The sequence below is a fragment of the Erinaceus europaeus genome, chromosome 21 (genome assembly GCF_950295315.1).
Source record: "Erinaceus europaeus chromosome 21, mEriEur2.1, whole genome shotgun sequence".
In the NCBI taxonomy this organism is placed as follows: domain Eukaryota; kingdom Metazoa; phylum Chordata; class Mammalia; order Eulipotyphla; family Erinaceidae; genus Erinaceus; species Erinaceus europaeus.
Window position 1 is genome coordinate 402,909 of NC_080182.1, and position 26,445 is coordinate 429,353.

Genomic DNA, 26,445 nt, shown 5'->3' on the forward strand with positions numbered 1-26,445 from the left:
CTGTGTTCAGTTTTTTTGGCTGCCTTTCCTTTGAATCTGACAGGTAAATTCAATAATTCAAAACTACCTTTTGTTTTGTTTTGTTTTTCATTTCTTATTTGTGATTAGTAGTGGATTACAAGACTAAGATTGTGGGGTATACTTCCTCACCACACCCTAACACCAAACTTCTCTGTCCCTCCAACCTCCTAGAGGCAATCACTATAGTTCTCACAGTTTGTTTGTTTCTGGTTTTTGTTTGTTTGTTTTTACCTAATAGGTAACATCAATAATTTCCCAACTAGCTTTAATTGAATTCTGTTTTTACCCAGATAGTGCTTTAAACATACAAGTTCCGTTCCAAAATAAAGTGATTCCTCATTTACTCTATATTATAGAAAATTTCAGATTCTTGTGAGGGATATTTGGGGAACTTGGGAGCTGGAGGAAACTTCACATTTACTCAGAACAACCTATCATAATGAGGACATGGGAAATAGCTCAGCAGCAGCAGAGCCCAGGACTTACATGCATGATACCCCGGTTCAATCCCTAGTACTGCACATGCCAGAGCTGAGGATAGTCCTCTGGTCTCTCTCCAAAATGATTTTGAATATCATTTAACTTTTTTTTTTCTATAAAGAACTTTCAATATGACACTACCCCAGGCTGATTCCCAGAGGTTGTTTGGACAGACCAGGAGAGGCCAGGAAGTTCTTAGCAGGGTAAAGCATTTTATACAGCAGCACATCCTCCCTGCTGAAAAGGTAAGAATTGTGAGATAAGCAGCATATCTGGCTATTGATGAATCTCTCTTGTTATTTCTGCTTCTATAGAGATGCTTCTCATCTCATTATCACTGCAAGTAGTGTTTATGTAGATTCCTCTCCTCTTAGCACTGAGCTGCCACAGAACCTGAACATTCCATACTTCTAGATTATGCCAAGGGCACGCCCCAGGGAAATCTGTGGGAACTAACTGTAAAGTTAGGATCCTAGATATACTAGAACACAGTGCACATTCTAGGACCTTTTCTTAAAGTGATGACTTTCAGCTTCTAAATTTTTTTATTTTTTTGTTTTTTTTTTTAATTTTTAAGAATATATTAAAAACTGTAGACCACATGAGATGGACCTACCCTGAAAATTTTGCCTATCACTTCACCTTTCTCTCTGAGTGTTACTATATATTCTTTTTATTTATTTATCTATTTATTTATTGGTTGTCTCTCTCTCTCTGTCTCTTCCTCCCTCTCTCTTTATCTCAAACCCTCTATCAAAATTTTTAAAAAATGGTCACCAAGATTTGGTGGTGGAGTCATGTAGGCACATAGTCATGGAGGAGTCCCATCGATAACTCTTGTAACAAGATAAGCAACTAACCAACGAACCAACCCAACAAACAAACATTACACAGAGCAAAATGGTAGCCTCTTAGATGTGTTTGGTGATTGTCACTGGGATGAACTCTTGACTGTCATAAAGATAGTGTAACTCTTGACTCAGGATGGCAGACAATTTAGTACTTGCCTCCTCTCCCTCAAACAAAACTCCATTGAATTAATAGGAAGGACACTAGAAAAACCTATCATGAGTAAGTTGACAAAATCACAAAACATATGTAACAAGAACCTATCAGATAATTAGTGGTTTTGCAGAGAAAGTGAACATTGGATTTGAAGAGCAGAATGGGTCATACCAATGAACAAACAATAAAGGAGGATAGATACTACATCTCAAAAGTATATTGACAGTAGAGCAGACTGTTGCATGAGTGAGAACCACTTCTTTACACTGGATTTATCAGTGATTAGGTGCTACAGAGCGTGAGAATAGGAGGGGAAGATAAGTCAGATGTTTAATTGAAGAACCAGTAGGTCAGGTCACTAACATTTCTGGGTAGCGTTGGTGTTTGCTCCAGACAGAAGGCTGCAAGAGTGCTCCTTAAAAAGCAGGTGATGGGGGGAGCTGTGTGATGGCACAGCAGGCATCAGGATCCCAGTTTGAGCCCCTGGCTCCCTACCTTCAGGGGGGGGTCGCTTCATAAGGGGGTCGCTTTCTCTCCCCCTCTCTGTCTTCCTCTCCTCTCTCCATTTCTCTCTGTTCTATTCAACAATGACAGCAATAACAACAATGACGATAAGCAACAATGGCAACAAAAGGGAAAAATAAATAAAGTTTTTTTTTTTAAAAAAAAGCACGTGATCTGTTTCAAAGAAACCAGGCTTAGTGATCACAGCACGAGGCTTAGGGATCTGTTGGAGGGGCCTCTTTTTTTTAAATTCCTTTTCTGCTGGGAGTTTGGTGCAGACCCCACTTTGCCTCTCAACCTGCCTGATTCCTACTTGTTCACTCTCCAGTGAAGCTCACCCTATTGGCATGCTGCTGCTTGCAGCCAGCCCATTGAGAGGAGAGGCCGGCATTGACAGAAGAAGCCAACAAGCAGCCTGGTTCTTTCATGAATGGGGGAAACTTAGAGCTTCAAAGAGAAGTGTCACATGTTGGGCTGTGACTCATCTACTGATTTAGTAGCATGCAGCTATTATTTACAAAGAAGATCCAGTAACAAAAAGTACTTTATTCGAAGTTTAACAAAAAAATAAAAAGAGGCCATTGTAAAGATGCTGTGTGGTAAGGGAAACCACAATCATTTTGTTCCAAATCTATACATCCACATCTGACAACATGAGCTTTACAACACTTGTGGCGACATCTGTGGAAATGTTTTATACTGTAGAATGAGTCCAAACAATCATAATCTCTCTGTGTGGGACACACACATTTGAAAGGATATTTGAAAAAAAAGTAATTAGTTCTCTTTCTTTTCCTTTTTTTAACAGAAAGGCAAACATCTAACAATTTTACCCGATGTTATCATAGCAAAGTCTAGAAAAACAGCACAGTCTTGGGGCTGGGTGCCGTCGCACCTGCTTGAATGCACAGGTTGCCATGCTCAAGGATCTGGGCTCGGGCTCCGTGCGGGGAAGCTTCATGAGTGGTGAGATAGTGCTATAGGTGACTCTGTCTCTCCCCATTTCCCCTTCCCTTCCCTCTCAACATCTCTATCAAAAAATTATTTAATTAAACAAAAAAGTCTTATCTAGAAAATAAAATTGTAGAATGTAATACACTAACATTTTAACACTCTATATCTTTAGCCAGAAAGACTTGATGATTTTTCTTTATACTTGTGCATATTTCTCCAGCTTTCTGTAACAGGAAACATATCTTTTATAATTCCTTCACTATTAGAAAGTGAACATAAGAGCCCACTTTCTTTTTTTTTTTTTAAGAACTCCTTTTCTTTTCTTTCTTTCTTTTTTTTTTTTTAAGAATTTGTTTATTCATGAGAGATAGAAGGAGAGAAAGAACCAGACATCGCTCTGGTACATTGCTGCCAGGGACTGAACTCGGGACTCTGTGGTTGAGAAGTCAATGCTTTATCCACTGTGCCACCTCCCAGACCACAAGAACTCATTTTCTATGAATATATTAAAAGGCAGTCCTTCCTAAATGAATCAGCACACAAATCCTAAATCCTAAAACTAGCACCCAAATCAGGAATTGGTAAATAACATATTGTGTCGAGGATACATTTAAAAAATAAAAGGGAGTCGGGCGGTAGCGCAGTGAGTTAAGCGCAGGCGGTACGAAGCACAAGGACCAGCGTAAGGATCCTGGTTCGAGCCCCCGGCTCCCCACCTGCAGGGGAGTCGCTTCACAGGCGGTGAAGTAGGTCTGCAGGTGTAATAAATAATAATAATAATTTGGGGGGCTGGGAGTGGTACACCCTGTTGAGCACACACATTACCATGTTCAAGGACCTAGGTTCAAGCCCCAATCTCCCCCTGTAGTGGGGACGCTTCATGAGTGGTGAAGCAGTGCTGCAGGCGCTTCTCTTATTCTCTTCCTAATCTTCCTTATTCTCTTCCTAATTGGAGGGAGGAGAAAAAAATGGCTGTTGGGAGCAGTGAATTCATAGTGCCACCACTGAGCCCCAGCAATAACACTGGTAGTAATAGTAATAATAAAATTAAAATTAATCTTTTTTAAAAGAGGGAGAAAAGATGAGGGATTTGTAACTATGTTGCATAATATGTTATTTCTAAAGCACAATAGCATTGACTGTTTCCATAGAAATAATAAATAACTCTAAACAGGAAATCTTCTGACTTCCTGGCAGAAGTGAAAATAGCTATTCACCCTGGTGCCTTTGAAAGAATAGTCCTTTGCCTGCTTGAAGTTTTCCCTAAATGGAGCAATGAAGTACTTTTATTGAAACCATACCTCAGGAGATGGAACATTTTGGTATATTGTTTGTAGGACTGTGAGTTGGTGGAACAATTTTAGGAAGTTGTTTTGTAATCTGGAATTTCATCAGTGTTCATGCTCTTTATCAGGAAATCTCTAACCTAAGTCCAGGAAGAAATAGATGCATAGATACTATTGTAACAAAATATTGGAGGGAGTCACTGAAGTCCAATATTTGAGTTCATCTTGACTTTTTAGTTGTGCAAATTAGCGATTGTTGTTATTGCTTTATGTGACTAGTTTATAACTTAGATTTACCCATGAGTTCATTAATTTATTGGTTTAGTCCACCATTTTTCATCTCAAATGTTTCTTGTAGGACCAAATTCACTTACAAAGATTTTGCTAGCCGTTTCTATCTTCGTTTTATTTAAAAATATATATATTTTCATGAGAGAGGAAGAAAGACCAGAGCACTGCTCAGCTTCTGGAATATAGTGATGTTGGGTACTGAACCTGGGGCCTTTCTGACCTCATGTGTGCAAGTCAGGTGTGACACTGTTGTGTTATCCCTGAACTTCTTTTTCCTTTTCTTCCTCCTCCTGTTTTTTTTTCCCCCTTTATGCATGTAAGGAAAGTTTCTCTCTCTTTAGAGATTTAAGGAGAGTTTTACTCAACTCTGACATGTACAGAACTAGGGACTCCAGACCTCACATTCGTCTGGTGCTATACACCCTGCCACCTCCCTGGTCCCCTTGCTTCCTTCCTTTCTTTCTGCCTCCAGGGTTATTGCTGGGGCTTGGTGCCTGCACCACGAGTCCACCGCTCTTGGAGGCTATTTTTTTACCCTTTTGTTGCCCTTGTTGTTTTTATCGTTGTTGTGATTATTATTGTTGTGTTATTGATGTCATTGTTGTTGGATAGGACAGAGAGAAATGAGAGAGGAGGAGAGGACGAAGAGGGGGAGAGAAAGATGGACACCTGTAGACCTGCTTCACCGCTTGTGAAGCGACCCTCCTGCAAGTGGGGTTCGGGGGCTTGGACCCGAATCCTTACGCTGGTCTTTGCTCTTTGCACCTCATGTGCTTAACCTGCTGTGCTACCATTTGCCCCCTGCCCCCTTTCTTCCTAAGGCCTTTATTTTGCCCTCACTCTTGACAGTTCTATTGGCTACAAAATTCCCTGTTGCTATTATTGTCTCTCAGCAATTGAAGATAGTACTTCCCTGATTTCTGATACCATTGCTATAGGAAGTCAGGTTTCAGTTTAATTTCTTTTTCTTTTTTAATGTATTCATTTATTTGTTTATTTTCCCTTTTGTTGCCCTTGTTTTTTTTTATTGTTGTTATTGATGTCGTTGTTGGATAGGACAGAGAGAAATGGAGAGCGGAGGGGAGGACAGAAAGGGGGAGAGGAAGACACCTGCAGACCTGCTTCACCGCCTGTGAAGCGACTCCCCTGCAGGTGGGGAGCCGGGGCTCGAGTCAGGGGCTCGAGTGGGGATCCTTAGCCGGTCTTTGCACTTTGCGCCACGGGCTCTTAACCCGCTGCTCTGCCGCCCGACTCCCTTAGTTTAACTTCATAATCAGTCACCAGTCTCCTTGTCATCAGCACCTCCCCTTTTCCCTCTGAGAGCTTGGCCTTCTCTCAGATGTTCAGCACTCTGCTCGTACTCTGGGCTCGTTGTGCTTTCTGAGTTTGAGGATTGACATCTTTTATGAGTCTTGAAATCTTCTAATATTTCATTTCTACTCAGTTTTTTCACCTAAGATGCTAATGAGACTTGGGTGGGATTTTGTCCCTGTCTCCACCATTTTCCTAACCCACATACATTTTTTCTCCCATTGACTTTCTGCGTTAATGTCCTGAGTTGTTTCTTTCAGTTTACTTCCTTTTTTATTTTTGCAGAGTTGAAAGCTTACATGTATTCAATTTCACTGCTCCTGGGCTACCTTTGTCCATCAGACAGAGAGACAAAGGGGGAGAGATATCTCAAAACTGGAGCTTCCCCTGGTGCCTCTCTCCCAAGTAGGTGTCAGGGTGTGGACCCAGGCCTCAGGCATCGCAAGGCAGATCACTTGCCTGGTAAACGATTTCTCTGGCCCTCAATTTCTCCTTCTTATTTTTTTTAGCTGTATGTAATCTACTTTTCAAGTATGTCCAGAGCAGTGATTCTCAAAACTTGGAGCATATGGGAATTGCCTGGAGACCTAGAAAAGAGCACAGAGCCCTCAAGCTCATTGAAGTCCGATGGATCCAGGGTCTTGTGCTTTTACAGAGTCCCAGGGGAACCACTACCCACCAAAGACTGAGAACCGCAATACTGTGTCTTTTCTTTTTTTTTTAATTTTCATTTATAAAAAGGAAACACTGACAAAACAGTACTATGTCTTCACGTTAGTTATGATGGCTTTTCCTTTACTCAAGCTGCAACCAATTCTTTTTTAATTATTATTTTAATTATTTTTATTGGGGAATTAATGTTTTACATTCAACAGTAAGTACAATAGTTTGCACATGCATAACATTCCCCAGATTCCCATAGAACAATACAACCCCCACTAGGTCCTCTGAATCCTTCTTCGACCTGTATTCTCATCCCAGAGTTTTTTACTTTGGTGCAATACACCAATCCCAGTTCAGGTTCTACTTGTGTTTTCTCTTCTGATCTTGCTTTTCAACTTCGGCCTGAGAGTGAGATCATCCCATATTCATCCTTCTGTTTCTGACTTATTTCACTTAACATGATTTTTTCAAGGTCCATCCAAGATTGGCTGAAAACAGTGAAGTCACCATTTTTTACAGCTGAGTAGTATTCCATTGTGTACATAAACCACAACTTGCTCAGCCACTCATCTATTGTTGGACACCTGGGTTGCTTCCAGGTTTTGGCTATTACAAATTGTGCTGCCAAGAACATAATGTGTACACAGATCTTTTTGGATGGATGTGTTGGGTTCCTTAGGATATATCCCCAGGAGAGGAATTGCAGGATCATAGGGTAGGTCCATTTCTAGCCTTCTGAGAGTTCTCCAGACTGTTCTCCACAGAGGTTGGATCAATTTACATTCCCACCAGCAGTGTAGGAGGGTGCAACCAATTCTTAATTTAGTTTAATTTTTTATTTGACTGAACAGGAAGAAATTGGGAGGGGAGGTAGGGAAAGATAGAGAGGTAGAAAGACAGACACCAGCAACATAGTTTCACCTCTTGTGAAACATCCCCCCTGCAGGTTGGGAAGGGGGGCTTGAACCTGGGTCCTTGCACAGTGTGCCACTGCCCAGCCATGCATCCAATATCTTTTCAAATTTGTCTGACATGATTTGATATTCCTTTGTGATATATTTTTTTTCCACCACAGCTGTTGCTGGACATCTGGGCCTGCAATTCACCCACTCCTTGCAATTATTTTCAGTAGAAGGTGGGATACAGAGAGGTAGAAAAAGAGAGACATGGGAGAGAGAGGGAGAGAGACTGTAGCACTGCTCTGCTGCTCATGAATCTTCCCCCATGCAGGTGCTCTGATGGGGTGGCCGGGTGCTCAAGCCCTGGTCCTCATGCTCAGTGAAGTGTACAAGGATCAACTATTTCCTTGAGTCATCTCCTTGTCATACTTTTCATTTCTTCCTTCTCCTTAAAAAATATTTCAGTGGGAGTCGGGCGGTGGCGCAGTGGGTTAAGCGCATGTGGCGCAAAGCGCAGGGACCGGCGTAAGGATCCCGGTTCGAGCCCCCGGGTCTCCACCTGCATTGGAGTCGCTTCACAGGCGGTGAAGCAGGTCTGCAGGTGTCTATCTTTCTCTCCCCTTCTCTCTCTGTCTTCCCCTCCTCTCTCCATGTCTCTCTGTCCTATCCAACAACAGAGCAACGTCAACAATGGCAATAATAATAACCGCAACGAGGCTGCAACAACTAGGGCAACAAAAGGGGAAAAATGGCCTCCAGGAGCGGTGGATTCATGGTGCAGGCACCGAGCCCAGCAATAACCCTGGAGGAAAAAAAAAAATTTTCAGTTACGTGGTTGCTCACAACTGAAGTGTCCATGCCATATGGCAGCCGGGCCACAGAGCCCTAACTGACCGTTGGTTTCTGCATCCGGACCTGTGGTCAGACCTCGGACTCAGGCTGCTTCTGACACCGTCTCTTCACACAGGGTTTTCGCCCATCACTAACTACAGCCGAGACTGACATCCTCCTGTGTGCACACTGGTTCTGCCTTTGTCCTCACACGCTGATATACGATGGCATAAAACTTGTGGCAATGGGAGGATTTAGAGAGAATTCTTTTTTTTTAATTGGGATTAATGATTTGTAATTGACAGTAAGTACAGTAGTTGGTACGTGTGTAACATTTCTCAGTTTTCTGCATGACAGACACTCTAACACCCCTACCGAAGTCCTCTCCCATCACCATGTTACAGGACCTGAGCACTTCCCCAGCCCCCAGAGTCCTCTTTACTTTGGTGTCACACACCAACTCCAGTCCAAGTTCTGCTTTGTGTTTTCCCTTCTGGTCTTATTTTCAACTTCTGTCTATGAGTGAGATCATCCCATATTCATCCTAGAGAGAATTTGAATATAAAATTTCTATGCTCAATTTTTACTTGAGAGATTGGAAAAAAAAGAAACTCCTGCTGCATTTTGACAGAACTTTTTATTAAAATACACATCCATGAGAATGAAAAAATATTATTCTTTTTTTTACTTTTTCTTTCTACTTTATTTGATTGGACAGAGAGAAATTGAGAGAGGGAGGAGAGATAGAAAGACACCTGCAGCCCTGCTTTATTAGTCATGAAGCTTCCCACCGTGTAAGTGAAGATCAGAGGCTTGAACTCAGGTCCTTGTGCATGGTAATGTGTGTGCTCAACCAGAATCATCACTGCCCCACCCCTAGGAGTCAATGCTATTAGTTGTAGGAAAAACAAACAAACAAACATTATTTTGCCTGTCACCTTTGCAGAATGTGAGTCTGTTGTTTTGGACAATGGCTTTTGCTAATTCCTGTTAATAGTGGCCTTGTTTCCTTGGGTTCTTGTGTATTATTATTCTAAATTCATTTTCTGGAAATGGAATTCCATCTGGTGAGATTGTTGATGGCTGTGGTTTAAGGTTCTTTCCTCCAGACCTCTATACTTATGCTTTTGCTTGGTGCTTGTAGCCAGTGCCACCAGGGACTCTGTGAACTACGTTTTTGGCATCAGGTGACTTCTGTGTGACTCATTAAAAAACTAGGGCCCAAGGCCAGCAAAATAGCTCACTTGGATAGTGTGCTTCTTTGCCATGCATACAGTCCAAGTTCAAGCCAAGCCCCCACCACATTGATGGAAGCTTCAGCACTATGGTTGGTCTCTTTCACTCTCTGCCTCTCTGTCTCTATCTAAAACAAAGGAAAAACTAACTAACAAAAAGCAGGGTCCAGACTAACGTGGACCTGCCAGCCTACTCCTGCCCATACTCTGGGGACCCATGTTCCCTCACATCTCTGCAGTCAGCCAGCTTCTGACTATGAGCGATGCCCAGAGCCTTCCATGTGCTTGGAAATACCGCTATGAAGTAATTTATTTATTTATTATTGGACAGAGACAGAGAGACATTGAGAGGGGAGGGCGACATAGAGGGGGAAAGAGACAAAGAAACACCTGCAGCCTTACTTCACTACTTGTGAAGTTTTCCCCCTGTATATGGGGACCAGAGGCTTGAACACATCCATGTCCTTGTGCACTGTGATGTGTGTGCTTAAATTAAGCAGGTGCACCACCATCTGGTCCCTGATTTTTTTTTTCATTCTTATCTTGAGAGAGAGGGATGAGTGGGGGAAGGGGAGGGAAACAGAGAGAGACGGAGAGAACAAGGGAGAGATACGCTAGCACTCCTCCACCATCTGTGAGACTTCCACAGTACTATCCCCACTGCTCCCGTGTGGTGCCAGAGTTCAGACCTAGGACCTGTACCCAGGGCACGTTGTGCACTCTGCCCTCCACGCTATCTCCCAGGCTGTGCAATTGTTTTGAATACTTGTCTTGCATTTCGCTTGTTCCATCCTGGGAGAGCATATTGTGACCCTCTAGTGTGTCATTTTGCTAGATGGACTACTCAGATTTTGGGATCGGAATTGGAAAGTCCATTGTTTAACTCTTGAGGCAGCATAGTCTCGTGAGCTATAAGCTAGCTTGAAGATGTTTACATGCTGTATACTTTTGCGCCTAGTTTTTGAAAAACACATCATTGATTTTCTAGCAGCTGAAACAGTGTCTTCACCTAAATACATTTATTTAGACATTAGCAGTTTACGGCAGTACTTAATCTATACTACTTTTGCCAATGAACTTTTTCTCCTTTTTATTACTTTAAGGAGGTAATTGAGTTCTATGCTCAAAATGAAAACACGGAGGATAAGTGGAGAAAACCTTTAGTGTTTAAAAGACTCAAGGTAAGGAAAAAAAAGAAAAGAAAACATTTAACGTTTAAAAAATGTTTATGCAGGTGTGTTTGGGACCTTGATTTCTTGTTGCCTGTATATATAGCAATTATAGTATTCAAAAGAAAGTTAAAATGGAACCTGTAATGTGCAAATGCACTTACACAGTGTTTTATACAACTTGTGATGAATATGGCCTCTTACAGCTGTTCTAAGAGAAAAATGTGGGAAAACACTATTGCCAACTATCACTGAATTGTGACTGAAGTTCAGACAGGGTATTTGTCCTGCATGGACATAATCCAAATTCTATGTTTTTTAACAATTCCATGTTTTTCAGCAAAACATATGAAAAATTGAAATGTGCAAGATAGTTCAGCATAATTATACCCAAATGTGAGAGACTCTGTAAGAGCTATGACTCAAGAAATAGTTCCCAAATAAACAAATTTGGTTTTCCAGTCTACTCTAAGAACACTTGGAGGAAAAGGCATTTATCTCACAGTGAAGAAACAGTTGGCCTTATGATGAACTAATTATGACTAGGGTTTGGGACATTGTTGGAGACAGTGAAGTAAAGAACTCCATGAGTGTTTTTAAATTTGAAGAGACACAGATACCAATATGCCTTTTAAAAATAAACTATTTTCCATCGTGGTAAATTATGATCTCTGGTGTCTTCATCTCCTTCACAGGAAATGGCCAAAGCAGAGGGCCTCTGGAATTTGTTCTTGCCCGCAGTCAGTGGTCTCAGCCAGGTGGACTATGCCCTGATTGCTGAAGAAACAGGAAAATGTTTTTTTGCACCAGACGTCTTTAACTGCCAAGCACCAGGTCACCAAGTTTTTAAAAACAGAACTTACTCTGGTCATTTGAGCTTTGTCTAACTCACTCTCTCTCTCTCTCTCTCTCTCCCTCCTTCCTTCCTTCCCTCTTTTTCTCTCGTTTTATGACAACCACAGTTTTCCTATGCAGCCTTTGATAGACAATTTATCTATAATTTTATTTTCTCAGTTACTTTGATTTAAATGTTGAAAAGAGATCTAAAATGCTCATTGGACTGTCTTTTTGTTAAGTCTCCTATGATGAGAGTATTACTGAATAGAAATCACTATGAAAGGAACTGGCAGTGTAAGGATTGTGGTTTCCTTACTGGGTAGTAACTGGAGTGGGTAAGAGTGTTCCAAAGCTTGTGCTTAGTGTTGGAAAGAGAGTTCACTAGTTAGGGTGCCTGAATTGCCAAATCTTTTGGGTAACCTTATTTCTCTACTTATTTTCCAGTTACTCAACAACCACCTGCTATGTTCTAAGCAGTGATCTAGGTCTTAGGGGTTTATGAAAGCATAAAATACACAAAGATTCCATATGGAGGCAGGAAACTGTGGGATTCTGAGAGAGAGAAGTAGCATGTCTTCTAATTTAAAACAGACTGATGGAGCTTAGCCTACTGAGAAAATGGCATTCTCTACAGGGTCAAAGAGCATCAGAGAATTAACTATGCTCAAACCCTGGACAAAGACTCCCCCCCCCCCCCCAATAACCAAGGAGTAGAAAAAGCAAAGACCCTAAGGCAAAAGTGTGATAATATATTCCAGGAACAGCCAAGAAGGCCCTGTGGCTGGAAAGATAGTAAGCCAAGAGAAGCTGTTAGGTTGGGCCTCACAGAACCGATAAAGTCTCATACCCTCAGCCAAATTGGGGGCCACTGCAGGTTTTGAGCAAGGGGCGAGATATAGCTTCAGTTTTTAATAGTCCTCTTTTAGGTGACTTGAAAATTCACAAAAGGGAAGAAGGGAATTTGTTGCAATAATCCTGGTGAGGGATAGTGATGATTTGGTCTAGGGTGGTAGCAGTGGAGGGAGAAGAAGAAAGATCTTAAACACACTGATCATAAAGCCTAGAGAACTTCCTGTCTGGATTAGTGGTGTTAAGGGGCAAAGATAGGATGCCCCAACAGCCGTGGCGTGAAAAATCAGAAGAATGAGGAAAAAAGTTCTTTCATTCAAAAGTTGATATAGAAGAGATAAAGCTAGGGTGTAGTCTATAAAAAGTGTTTTGGGGGAGCAGTGGGTTAAGTGCACATGGCGCAAAGCGCAAGGACCGGTGAAAGGATCCCAGTTTGAGCTCCCAGCTCCCCACCTACAGGGGAGTCTTCACAAGTGAAGCAGGTCTGCAGGTGTCTATCTTTCCCCCTCTCTGTCTTCCCCTCCTCTCTTGATTTCTCTCTGTCCTATCCAACAACAACAACAGCTATGACAACAATAACAGTAACAACTACAATAAGCTCAACAACAAGGGCAACAAAATGGGTGGAGAGTGTTTTTGAAGATGAGTCTGCATAAGAACCACAGGCTCTATCCCTAAAGATTTCAGTTTTGTTGATAATCCCCAACTGTCGTGTGTGTGTGTGTGTGTGTGTGTGTGTGTGTGTGTGTGTGTGTGTGTGTTTAAGGTACTCTAGTTATTCTGGTGTTGACAATCAAGGCTTAGTACTCAATCTGTAATAGAAGGACGATGTGTAATAAAAGACTGTGGACTTTGTATTGTATTCTGTGCTGTTCTTGGACAAGTGAAGCTTTAGTATTATCTTTTGTGTGTATGGGCATGATCATAGTCCTTACCAAACCTCTCCCCCACAGTAAGTCAGTGCAGAACGAAATTGACAAAACACGGTATGATGAATTTCTGGCAAAAATATGCAACCTGCCTATGTTGCAAAAGGGGTTACACAATGGACTTTGAGTCATACATTTGACACTATAAAGATATTCTTGGACATCCGATGATAGCTTGACTTACCCTTGACACAGATGTATGTACTGCTGTAAGCGTGGACGGACTGATGGATGGATAGATAGAAAAGTGGATAGACAGATACATTTGATTCATTTCTAAAAAAAAAAAGACTTTGTGAGACAACATGTTCCTATATTACCCTCAGTACATTCAGATTTTTTCTGTTGAGTCTAGTCAAATGTTTTCTATTTTGATCTTTTTCATTTTTAAAAATATTTTGTTTTATTTACTTGTTTATTTATAGGATAAAAGCATATATTGAGAGTGAAGAGGGATATAAAGAAAGTAAGAGCAGGAGTTGGGTGATAGCGCAGTGGGTTAAGTGCAGGTGGCACAAAGCGCAAGGAACAGAGTAAGGATCCCGGTTCGATCCTCCAGCTCCCCACCTGCAGGGGAGTCGCTTCACAGGTCTGCAGGTGTCTATCTTTCTCTTCCCCTCTGTCTTCCCCTCCTCTCTCCATTTCACTCTGTCTTATCCAACAACAACGACATCAATAACAACAACAATAATAACTACAACAATAAAACAACAAGGGAAACAAAAAGGAATAAATAAATATTTAAAATAAAAGAAAGTAAAAGAGAGAGAGGGAGAGAGCGAGAGAGATCTGCAGCATTGCTTCACTGTTAGGGAAGCTTCCCCCCCTGTAGGTGGGGGCTGGGGACTTTCACCCAGGTCCTTGAGCATTCAAAGATGTACATTTAACCAAGTGTGCTACTGCCCACTGTGCTTTAAATTTTAATCTTTTAGAGCTACATTGCATTAAGTTGATTTCATTGTACATTAATGGGCTGTTATATGGAAAAACAGTGTTATGAGAAGCATGCTTGAAATTTCATGACTCTATCAGCTTTGCTATCTGAATGATATTCCCACATTGCTACAGTTTTTTAATTGGCCAGAGAAGTGCCTCTAACAAAATATCACAAACAGCTCTCCTAAGCAACTATAACACATGAAACTGCAAATAAAAAACAAGCTGTTCTTTCTTTGTCGTGAAGGTTCATGAAGGCCTTGGGGTGTTGGGTTTTGGAACATTTCCAAAGCAGATAGAGAAAGGAATGCAGTTTATGCTGATTAAATACTTTGAAGGTTAAGTAGAAAATATTTATTTATGCTGAGGCTACTTAAATTATCTCCCAAATAGTAGTAAAGATTTATAGGAAACATGGGAAGTCTTCTAACTTGTCTTTTGTTTTTAGTTCTTTAATAAGTTATATAAATGGTGAGCGTGGGTATATTAAAATAGAATTTTTAATCTAATACTAATTCTGGAAAATTTGGGGACCTTTGGCCTGATTTTTTTAAATGGAAAAATGGTTTATTAGAGGTAGTTAGACTATTTTTTCCCACCTCATAGATGATAACTTTGTTTGGCAGCTTTTCAGTATTCTATGAACTTTTTGGAAATTTTTAATTCAGCATTTACTGCATTTGAACTAGAAGAAGAATGTAAATTTAAAACAGCCTGAGAAAACAATGAACTTCATTAATAACTCAGGAATCATTTTCTCCCTTAACTCATAAGAATTTTAAGCTGGTCTTAATCTACTAGAGATTCAGTGCATTTTAATATAACCTTGACTCTTTGGGGAGTGTCAGAATAGAGGACAAACACATTTTAAGAGACTGATCTCAACATTCAGTGGCCATCCTTAACATCCTTGCTCAAGGTGACATTGGCAACTTCTTCAAGGTGTCTCAGTAGAATAGGTGTTTTTTTTTTTTTCTTAGAACATGCAGTCATTCTTAGCAAGGCATATTTGCATGATAGATATCAGACAAAATGTTGGCCAAATAGTGTTTTCTTTAGTCCTACGAGGCCTCAGTGGAGCCTTCTTGCTCCATCGGAATGAAGTGGACAAGAGTGGTATTCACAACATGCTGACTATTCACCTAGTATCATGTCCCTGTATCTGTTCTCAGTATAGCATCAAGGTTCATTGCACTAAATACTATGACTCAAATATTTTTGTTAGCACACATTCACTTTTTTAAAAAATGCACATCTGGGGCCCTGGTAGTGGCACACCCAATTGAGTGCACACATTTCTATGCACAAGGACCAGCATTTGAGCCCCTGCTCCCCATCTGTGTGTGGGGTGGGCTTCACTCTCCCTATCTCCCCTTCCCCTTTCAATCACTCTCAGTCCTATAAAGTAAAATGGGGGGGAAGGAAAAACAGCCTCTAGGAGCAGTGGATTCATTATACAGGTACCAAGCTCCAGATATAACCCTGGTGGCATTAAACTAATACTAATGATAACAGTAATGATAAGGATACAAGTGTGCCTTATTTCCATGGAGTTTCCTCCTGAGAAGGTATTAAATGCAGAGCAAATGCCTTTTCTTTTTCTTTATTTTATTTTATTTTTTTATTCCCTTTTGTTAGCCTTGTTGTTTCATTGTTGTAGTTATTGTTGTTGTTCTTGATGTCGTTGTTATTGGATAGGACAGAGAGAAATAGAGAGAAAAGGGGAAGACAGAGGGGGAGAGAAAGACAGACACCTGCAGACCTGCTTCACCGCCTGTGAAGCGACTCCCCTGCAGGTGGGGAGCTGGAGGTTCGAACCAGGATCCTTACGCTGGTCCTTGCGCTTTGCACCACCTGCACTTAACCCGCTGTGCTACCGTAGGTCCAACTCCCTTGCAATTGCCTTTTTTTTTGTCCTGTGTAGACACTGGGAACATGGAGGTGCTCCACCTGTATGGAAGTGAGAAGCAGAAGCAGCAGTGGCTCGAGCCTCTTCTTCAAGGGCATATTGTCTCCGCCTTCTGTATGACAGGTAAGAGTGGACCCCGGTCCTCCTCTGTGTACTCAGTCATCCTGGAGTCGTTTGGATGAATGGAGAACATGCAGGATGTGGTTCTGATATATCTTCCTATCACCAGAATTTCGACCATATTTCATTAGCACATAAAATAACTGAAGGACCCATTCATTTTTTTCCCTCTTTTATTTAAAAATTACATTGGCTTGCAATACTATGTAAATTTTGAGAATATGGCTTTACACCTCTGTATATGTATACGCTTCACCATACCCACCACCAAAGTTCTAGTGCCATTCCCAGATCAGAATGAATCCGTCTTGTCTCCCTATCCACCTCCTTCTCCTTCCTCGTCTGCTATTTTATTTTATTTTATTTTTACTGAGTAGCGCTGAGTAGCTGTGGTTTATGGTGGTGCTGGGGATTGAACCTGTGACTTCAGAGCCTCAGGCTTGAAGAGACTGTTTGCATAGCCATTATGCTATATACTGCTGCCCTCATTTTTAAATTTTTAAAAATTATCTTTATTTACTTTCTGGATAGAGATAGCCAGAAACTGAGAGGGAAGGGAGATGTAGAGAGGGAAAGAGACAGAGAGACACCTACAGCACTGCTTCACCACTCACAAAGCTTTCCCCCTGCAGAAGGGGACTCGGCGCTTGAACCCAGGTCCTTACACATTGTAAGGTGTGCGCTCAAGCAGGTGAGCCACCACTTGCCCCCTAGTAGTCAATCTCTATGGAGCTGGTTCTACAACTCCAGTGGGCATCAGAGTCCTCTAGGAAGCTTGCTAATGCCCATCTTCAGAGATTAGGCAGTGCATTTCTAGCAACTATCCGATACTGTGGTCTGGGGACTACGTACCCTTCAGGAGTGAAGGAGCCGCGTAGAAGAAAAGGGATTTCATAAGTGCAGACTGTGGCTGATTTCGAGCTAGCTTCCTTGCTCTGAAATGCCCTGCAGTGAAGCAGTAAAGTAGTATCCTGTTGAAGTTTGTTGGAAAACAAAGTGTTAAGCAGGCATTCAAGAATGCAAACTATGTAAATGAGAGAAAGCATTCCAGATGGAACTTCCAAGGTTCAATAAGAGGTTGTTTAAGATCATAAAGCTATATGCTGGGGAAATCTGGTTTGTCAACACTTAGTACAGACTTCCACTGTGAGAAGTTAAAGAGCAATCTTTTCAGTCTGCCTTGATGATTGGAAGTGAACCGAATGAGCTGTATTCTAGTTATCGGTTAATGAGGAGGCCAAGAACACAGTACAGTTGCTGATCCCCAGCTCATCCATTCTTCCACTGCACACTGACCGTACACCCAATACTGTCTGTTAAAAGAGAATCAGGCAAAATGGGGAAAGGACAGGAGGATGAAAAAGACTCTTTTTCAGTTCAGTCTCTCTTGTGAACTATAGTAACTGCTTGTTGTAAATCTGACTTTTGCTTGTTTGCAGAGCCGGGTGTAGCGTCCAGTGACGCCACGAATATTGAATGTAGCATTGAACGTGATGGCGACAGCTATGTTGTCAATGGCAAGAAGTGGTGGAGCAGTGGTGAGTATTCAGACTGGTCTCCAGTGCCAGGTGCTGTGCAGGAATGATATACACATAGTTTTTCATTTCACAGTTTAGTGGTTCATTTTAAATAATTGCTTCTCTAAATTCTACCTTTGAAAGCATTTTCAAATGTAGAAGTGTTTGGTTTGGAAAAAAAGCAATTTTAAAATAACATTAAGAGAGTCTTAATTTAAAATGCGAAAAGGTCTTTTTCTTTTTTTTTTTTTCTTTGTGAAATATAAAGCTTATAAAGATTCTAACTTGGACCATTCTAACTTCTATAAAAGTTTAAATTTAATGGAGTATATTACATCGAATATAATACTTGATATATAATTGTTTTAAAGATAATCTGTACATGTTGCTGTGATTAGCTTATTGTGACACACTTTCTATTGAAAAAAATTAAGGTTTAAGTGAAAAATAAACAGAACTTTATACACAGGAAAACACTGTTTTTTGTTTACTCAACCCTCAATAATAGTGCTGCAAATGAATGAAGCTTTTAGGAAGTTGTGAAAGTTGGGACAGGTAAACTTGATTTAGGATTGTTGTTAGCATGTATATGACAAATCTAACATTCATCATGGTAATCAGTCTATTATTAAAGAAAAGTTAACTCCATAGAAGCAAATGATGCATTTAGAAGCTTACCTGGAATGTATTAAAAAGACCAGTAAAATGCTTCATGTATTTTTGTTGAATAATAATTTCTCCTGGGTTCGTATGAAACTACTTACACATTGGGAAATGGGAGGATGAGGAGGAAGGTAGATTAAACTTGATACATAGTAATTGAAGTATTAGATGATTCAGGGCGATGATTTCCATATTAAGATTTATATAATTAAAATAATTATAAATGTCCCACTATGAAAACCTTTTTACTACTCTGCTTTAGATTTAAATCAGACCTAATTTAAGCATAGCATCTTTATTCATGCCTTTTACTGTTTTCCTATGTCATTCATTTTAATTTTCACCTTCTGTGCATTTATTTCCTCTTTGTGTCTATACTCCCTCTGCCCCTTGTTATACAAGTTGCAACCACAGTATTTGAGACATGAGTTTCAGAATAACGCAGATGTTTGATTTGCAGGAGAAGCATCACTCAGGTGCATCCAAGCAAGGGACATTTAAAGCAGTATGACATTTAAATGCTGAAAGTACTGGTTGGTTCTGTAGGCTCTTCGGAATCGAAAGGGATCTCTTCTGTGTTTTGTCTCTGTCGTCTCCAAGCTCCGTATTTCTTGGCGACCTTCATAATGTAGTGTTTGAAAGAGGCACCCATAAACACATAGAGGATGGGGTTGAGGCAGCTGTGGGAGAGCGCCACGCTCTCTGTGACTTGAATAGCCACATCCATGCGTTTGCTCATATCACAGTTGGTGATCAGGGAGTAGATAATGTCAATGGCCTGGCAGAACTTGACGATGTTGTAAGGCAGCTGGGTGACAATAAACACAATGACCACAGCAAGCAGGACTCTGAGAGGCTGAGACTTTTTGATGTTGGGGGTCTTGATGAGCATCCTGGCCGTGATAGAGTAACACACCCCCATGATGAGGAAGGGCACTGCAAAGCCAATGCAGATTTCCAGCATCTGGATGGATGCTTTCATGGATGTCCCCAGGTAGTATGGGAAGACGGGGACGCACCTGGCATTGTGATTCACTGTGTAAAACACCAGCTGAGGTATACTTAGCAAGATGGCAGCCATCCAGACGCAGCAACAGATGAGCCGGCAAGGCCTACCCACCCCCGAGTGGCTCATGGCTTTGGTTACTGCCAGGTATCTGTCTATGCTGATGCAGGCTAGAAACTGCATGCCAGAGACAAAGTTGACCGTGTACAGTGCCGAAGTGACCTTGCACATGATTTTCCCTAGCACCCACCCGTGAACAGCGTTCACCGCCCAGAAGGGCAGAGTGAACAGGAGGAGTAAGTCAGCCACAGCCAAATTCAAGATGTACACGTCAGTTTTGGTTTTCTGCTTCTTGTAAAAGGCATAGATGGCCACCACAACAGAGTTGCCTGCCAATCCGATGACAAAAGCGATGGTGAAGAAGACAGGCAGGAAGACTTTGGCAAAGTCTCTCACCTCTTCTTTTATGCAGATCACTTCATATTGGCTGTAGTCATGCGTGCCGTTCATTTCATTCTCCTCGTAATAGTAATCATTTGACTGGCTGTGTTCCAAAGCCATGGCTCCGACCTAAATGGCAAGAAGGAAACAGGACATTCATTTGAATGTCTCAAAAGAAGCTCATTTACCTACCTTGCGCTTTGTGCTTCTACTGTAGAGTGCTGGCACTCTTTGAAATACTTTAATGGAAGCCACACATCCCTCCAGATTAGTTTTTCCTCCTTATTTCTTTGCCTCCAAGATCATCTTGGGGGCTCAGTACCTGCACAACTCCACCATTCCTGGCAATCATCTTTTTATAGAGGTTGAGAGACAGAGAGAGATGGAGGAGGAGAGTGAGAAGGGGAGACATCTGCAACACTGCTCCACCACTCATGGAGCTTCCCACCTGCAGGTAGGGAGCGGGGCATAAAGCCAGGTCTTTGCACATGGTAACGTGTGTACTCTGCTGGGTGTGCCATCACCCAGCCCCTCTTCCTTTGTTTTCATACAGTTCCATGTGCAGGGAAAAAAAATAGCTTCCAGGGAGTCGGGCTGTAGCGCAGCGGGTTAAGCGCAGGTGGCGCAAAGCACAAGGACTGGCATAAGGATCCCGGTTCGAACCCCGGCTCCCCACCTGCAGGGGAGTCGCTTCACAGGCGGTGAAGCAGGTCTGCAGGTGTCTATCTTTCTCTCCCCCTCTCTGTCTTCCCCTCCTCTCTCCATTTCTCTCTGACCTATCCAACAACGACGACAACAACAATAATAACTACAACAATAAAACAACAAGGGCAACAAAAGGGAATAAATAAATAAAATAAATATTTAAAAAAATTAAAAAAAAAAAAAAAGCTTCCAGGAGCAGTAGATTTGTAGTGCAGACACCGAGCCCCAGAAATAACACTGGAGCCAAAAAAAAAAAAAAGATAATAAAGTAATTAAAAAAAAGAAACCATACAGCCACAGTGTTCTGTCTCTAGAAAGCCAGCTGACTGGAGAGAGAAAGAACCAGCGCATCACTCTGGCATAGGTAATACTGCGGATGGGATGCAGAATCTGTGAGTCCTGGACTTTCTCCTGCTGTGCCACCTCCCTCCCAGCTGCCGGAGTGCACTATCTGTAAAATGTCATTCTGTCACCCTTCTGGAGAAAACAGCTTACCTGAAAGACACATTTACCTAAAAGCTCCTTTGCATAGTTTCCTCTGCTTCCCTTCCCTACCCTGTGCCCCCTGGGAAGGCAGAGGACTGATTCACTGGCATGTTGCTGGCGCACGCCTATCGATTATCTGGTTCTTTGTTCTGGCATACTCTTCCCCATCCTTCTATTGATGGGCCAGTTCCTACTCTATTAACTTGAAGTCGCCTCCCCAGGACACTCCCCCTGATCCAGAGAACCGAGCCCCTGCTCTGGAGAAAGGTCCACTTTTCCTCCACCCCCTCTAAATTCCCTAAGCATAACCCCCTTTGGCCTTATGTTTGTAATTAGCATCAGACAGCGTACCTGGCACACATTAGACACCCAGTAAATATTTTTCAAACTAAAGGATTGCCGGCAAGCGCACAACTTTCTAGATGTTGTGCCAAGAGTTTTCTGTCTTATCTCGAAGTTGTTTTACTGTATTGGCTATTAATATCCCCCAGTATTAAGATATGCCAGTAGTGAACCCACAGGTTTTTAGTAATAGTGACTTTCCATGTGTCCATACTGCTGAATCTATTATTGTTGTTATTATTCCTAGTTCTTTTTTTCTTAGTCCTTATATCTTACTTTGGTTACTTCTGTCCTTGGAAAAAGTTCAGACATTTTTAGTAAAAATGTCATTTTCCCAGTAGTGTGGCAGCTTATTTTCAAAAATATTTTAACCTTTGGTAACTGTTTTTCTTTCTTTTTCTTTTTTTCATGAGTGAGTCAAGGCCACAGATACCACATAAAAAGGAAAGATTCCTCCCATTAGATTAAAAAGAAACAAACAGGGATTGACAATTTTAAATGAATGTTTTTTTCTTCTCATCTTTAAGCCTATTTGAAATACTTCAATATGGAACAGTACTATTCATTTTCCTATGTATTAATTATTAACAAAATATGAACTTTGTTCTTTCCATCTCTTCCATCTCAGATGTCTTAAACTCTATGATAAGGGATAGTATGGACAAATAATAGGAGACACTAAGGGAAGGAATTTTAAAATAAGAAATAATCTTACTGAAAATGTGAATAAATAAAAAGTAGGAATGGATATTACTTGCGGAAACAATTCTGACAGAGACACAGAAACACATTTCAATGTCTTTATAATTATTGCAAGAACAAAAAGCAATTGTTCTTATAAAACAAAACAAAGTAATATAGCAAGAATAATTTTCTCATTAGCAAAGTTTTGCAGGCCACTGATATTATTAAAAGTAATTTTAATTCTTGTCATGTCCTGGATTTTTTTTTCTGGATTTATTTTTTAAGGTTTAAGTGTACAGCTTTTTTTTTCTTTACCAAATAACTCTTGCACAAGAAAAAACATTCAGACTTATGTGTATCAAGACTATCTATACATATAGACATGCTCTGTACCTTATAAACCCAATTCTAAGTCAGGGTGAGAGAGAGAAAGAAAAAAAACCAACCAACCAACCTGTTGCAGTGGGCAGAGAGGAGCAGCCTTGAGTGCAGAGTCAAATCAAATGACCTCTCTCACTCAGCCGACTTTTATTTTCACTTTACACTCCGCCTTTGTCTTGTATCCAGAAGGGCTTTCCTGAATTTAGTCTCGTGAGCACTCGGTCTTTTATTCTCTCTGTAAACCTTCGGTAATGTAAACATCTAAGATCGCAAGTAACCCAGAATGCAAAATTGAAGGGATTTCCTCTCACTTCCAAATCTACACAGAGCTTTCAAAGTTTGCAGAGGCAGGGGCGCAAGAAAGTGCTTGCAGCTGAGGAGCTCCCTACCAGCCCACAGGAATCCACACACCAGTGCAGCTGGCTGCTTTGGGACTGGCATCTCCAGAAAGGCCCCTTAAAGCTAGCTTGGCTAGGAGAGAAAATGAAAAACATCTTAGCTCAGAAAATGTTCTTTCTGTAGATGAAATCATCAAAGACTACATTCAGAGTGTCATTAGGCGTGACTTCAGTTTTCATATTTTTATGCTATTTAGTCATTTAGTAAGACCCCCCCTGGCTTCTCTGTACTCCTAACCTTGACTCCAGAACACACCTTTCTGTGTGACTTTGAACTTGCTATCTTATAACCTTTTCCTTTAAGCACCAGCATACAAGCCTTCAAAATCCTGCCTGGGGAGCTCCCCCACTCACAACCCCCCCACACACATTTCTTGATAAATCAAAGCTAGAGAAAGAAGAACTATGTTGCATATCTGCTTCTTGTGGTCTATTTGAACTCCCCTCATATTTGCATTAACTGTTCTTACTCATTTTCTCATGCAAGGCTGGGTCCAGTCGCCACCTGCAGAAGTTATTTCAGACCCATGCCATTTTTTTTTTTCTGCTCCAAGCAATCAATTGAACTTTCTTGTGGTTTCACAGAGAAGAGGCCTCAGGTCTTTTTTTTTTTAATAAAAAGGAAACACTGACAAAACCATAGGATAAGAGGGATACAACTCCACACAGTTCCCACCACCAGAACTCCGTATCCCATCCCCTCCCCTGATAGCTTTCCTATTCTTTATCCCTCTGGGAGTATGGACCCAAGGTCATTGTGGGATGCAGAAGGTGGAAGGTCTGGCTTCTGTCATTGCTTCCCTGCTGAACATGGGTGTTGGCAGGTGGATCCATACTCCCAGCCTGTCTCTCTCTCTCTCCCTAGTGGGGCAGGGCTCTGGGGAGTGAGGCTCCAGGAAACATTGGTGGGTCATCTGCCCTGGGAAGTCCGGTTGGCATCATGCTAGCATCTGAAACCTGGTGGCTGAAAAAAGAATTAACATATAAAGCCAAACATATTGTTGACTAATCAAGAACCTAAAGGCTGGAATAGTGCAGATGAAGATTTGTGGTCTCCATTTTGGAGATAGCTAGTAGGTCTATTTTAGGTATATTCCAAAGGGCCCATGACTTTACTAGTTTTTTTCCTGAGCCTGACATCTGATGCAGGTGGACCCAAGTTACTGTCTAAAGAGATGATGTCATGGCTGGAAAAAGGATTAGAAAGCTGGATCAGGGAAGAGAGTAGCTCCCAAATATGGGAAAGGGGTATAAATATTGTTGACTGTAAACCTAATCAATTTGATCTGGGGCCCATATTCAGCTTAGGAGCCTGTGTGACCTCTGCATCCCTGTAGGTCTGAGCTCACATTCTATGGTCATGAGTAGGAACTTTCCAAGCTGCCCCGATTTCAGGACCCATCTTCCTCAGGTGGTAGATAGAGTATGTTGTCCAGCCTCCCTTCGAAGGATGGAACATTCTCTAATGTTTGATGCACACTGAGGGCAAGGTCCTATGGGGGAGGCCCCAGGTCTTTAAGGCTTGTATTTTCCATCCTCTCCCCTCAGTTTATGTTTGAGGACATGTGAGCTTCTCTTTATTATCCACCACTCTCTGAGAGTCACTTGCATGAGAGTCCTCTCATCAAGAAAAAAAAGAAAAAAGCTATTTCCAGTGATAAAGGTAAGTCACACCTGGACATGAATCATGGCACCATTAGCTCCTGGGCTAGTCTTTTCCTGTACAGCAGTCCCCACCCCACATCAATCCACCCCACCCCTACACACCCCAATCCTTGGCCTCCTTTCATGCTTTCAGCTCCTTGGGGTCAACTGTAGTCTTAAATTAATACATACAATAAGGTATCTTGAGAGATAACACATCCATATCTCTTTTGTTGCTGTAATTATTTATTTCACTATTATTTGTCATTAGTCTCTTACTATGCCTAGTCTATCTGTTTATTTATTTTTATTTTTTGCCTCCAGGGTTATCACTGGAGCTAGGTGCCAACACTATAAATCCATTGCTCCTGGCAACCATTTTTCAAATTTTTTGGATAGGACAGAGAGACATTGAGAGAGGAGGGGGAGAGAGAGAGACCTGCAGACCTGCTTCATTGCTTGTGAAGAGTCCCCCTTGTAGCTGGGGATCAGGGGCTCAAACCTGGATCCTTACATAGGTTCTTGCACTTAGTACTATATACAGTTAACCGGGTACGCCACCTCCTATCCCCCACTAATCCTAGTTTGTATTTCAACCTTATTAGACATTTGCTTGTAGAGGAAAAAGCAAAGTATAAAAAGGGCCCAGTGCTACCTGAGATTTCCCCTGGGAAGTTAGGATGCATGCACCTGTGTCAGCAGCTGTACTATAAACCATCGCTCCAATGAAAAGGGGGGTGGAGAGAGGGAGAGAGACAGAGAGAGAGAGAGAGAAGTATTCCTCAAGATATGAGGGAATCACCCTTTCTTTTCTCATGTTTCTCTAGGTGTTTTTTTTAGGCACTACTACTTCTACTTGTAAAAGTTGAGTCTTTATGATTTCTTATTCTCTTACTTCAACTAATTAATTGTTTTTTTTTTCCATCTGGTTATCACAGAGGGTTGATGCTGACACTACATATGAGTCCTGTTACTTCACCTAATTAATTCTTTTTTTTCCATCTGCTTATCATAGGGGATTGGTGCTGACACTACATATGAATCCACCACTCCAGGCAGCCACTTTTTACCTTTTTTTTTCTATTTTATTTGATAAGACAAAGAAATTGAGAAAGAAGGGGGAGACAGAAATAAAACACCTGCAGCCCTGCTTCACTGCTCCTGATGCTTCCCCACTGCAGGTGGGGAGCAGGGCCTAACTGTGCACTCAGCCTGCTGCACCGCCACCCAGACCTTCACTGCTCCGGAAGCTTCCCCACTGCAGGTGGTGAGCAGGGCCTAACTGCACTCGACCTGCCGCACCGCCACCCACCTTCACTGCTCCGGAAGCTTCCCCACTGCAGGTGGGGAGCAGGGCCTAACTGTGCACTCGGCCTGCTGCACCGCCACCCAGACCTTCACTGCTCCGGAAGCTTCCCCACTGCAGGTGGGGAGCAGGGCCTAACTGTGCACTCGGCCTGCTGCACCACCACCCAGACCCAAGCTTTAGGATTTCATTTGTCTGCTCACCATAGACTCTTGCCGTTAACTGCTCTTATATAGAAATGCCACCTGTTTCTGAAGAATCTCTCTTTCCATCCCATTTGTCATCCTTCCTTTTGTAATGTTGTTTTACTCAGAAATTGGAATTTGGAAAGCAATCTGACTAGAATAGATAGATCATTGAAAGTACAATTGATCCACTGAGCATTTTTAGATAATCTCACATTTTCTTTCTAGTGTCCGTAATGCTTACAGAATACATAGTATACATGAGGGGTTTTTTTTGTTTGTTTTATTTTTTACCTTACAGTTTTCAATAAGCATTTTCTTATTCTAAACTCATAATAAATACCATTTCCAGTGTGAAGGAATATTTGGTTATTTGGGTGTCATAATTTGCTTTACCTTTCAACTGTTAGAATGGCTTTAGAATTTTCCCACTGTTTTACTATTGCAATTGGCATTAC

General features: G+C 41.6%; 2 protein-coding genes and 1 long non-coding RNA gene across 3 annotated transcripts in view; 1 reads left to right on the forward strand and 2 right to left on the reverse strand.

The window, feature by feature from the left end:
- Positions 1 to 26,445, forward strand: part of ACAD11 (acyl-CoA dehydrogenase family member 11) — an 88,745-nt gene that overhangs the window by 31,444 nt on the left and 30,856 nt on the right. The window contains exons 9-13 of the mRNA XM_007537586.3: positions 623 to 746; positions 10,584 to 10,661; positions 11,345 to 11,483; positions 16,125 to 16,232; positions 17,669 to 17,767. Coding sequence (XP_007537648.3) covers positions 623 to 746; positions 10,584 to 10,661; positions 11,345 to 11,483; positions 16,125 to 16,232; positions 17,669 to 17,767 — 548 coding nt within the window. The remainder of the gene's footprint in view (positions 1 to 622; positions 747 to 10,583; positions 10,662 to 11,344; positions 11,484 to 16,124; positions 16,233 to 17,668; positions 17,768 to 26,445) is intronic.
- LOC132535265 (uncharacterized) lies at positions 15,234 to 16,126 on the reverse strand. Its single transcript, XR_009547034.1, has 2 exons — positions 15,714 to 16,126; positions 15,234 to 15,634 (listed from the first exon to the last, which is right to left on the reverse strand). It is a non-coding gene; the product is annotated as an uncharacterized LOC132535265 (long non-coding RNA).
- Positions 18,219 to 22,906, reverse strand: ACKR4 (atypical chemokine receptor 4). Its single transcript, XM_007537585.3, has 2 exons — positions 22,528 to 22,906; positions 18,219 to 19,985 (listed from the first exon to the last, which is right to left on the reverse strand). The coding sequence occupies exon 2, from the start codon at positions 19,974 to 19,976 to the stop codon at positions 18,924 to 18,926; it is 1,053 nt and encodes a 350-aa protein (XP_007537647.2). The 5' UTR covers positions 19,977 to 19,985; positions 22,528 to 22,906; the 3' UTR covers positions 18,219 to 18,923.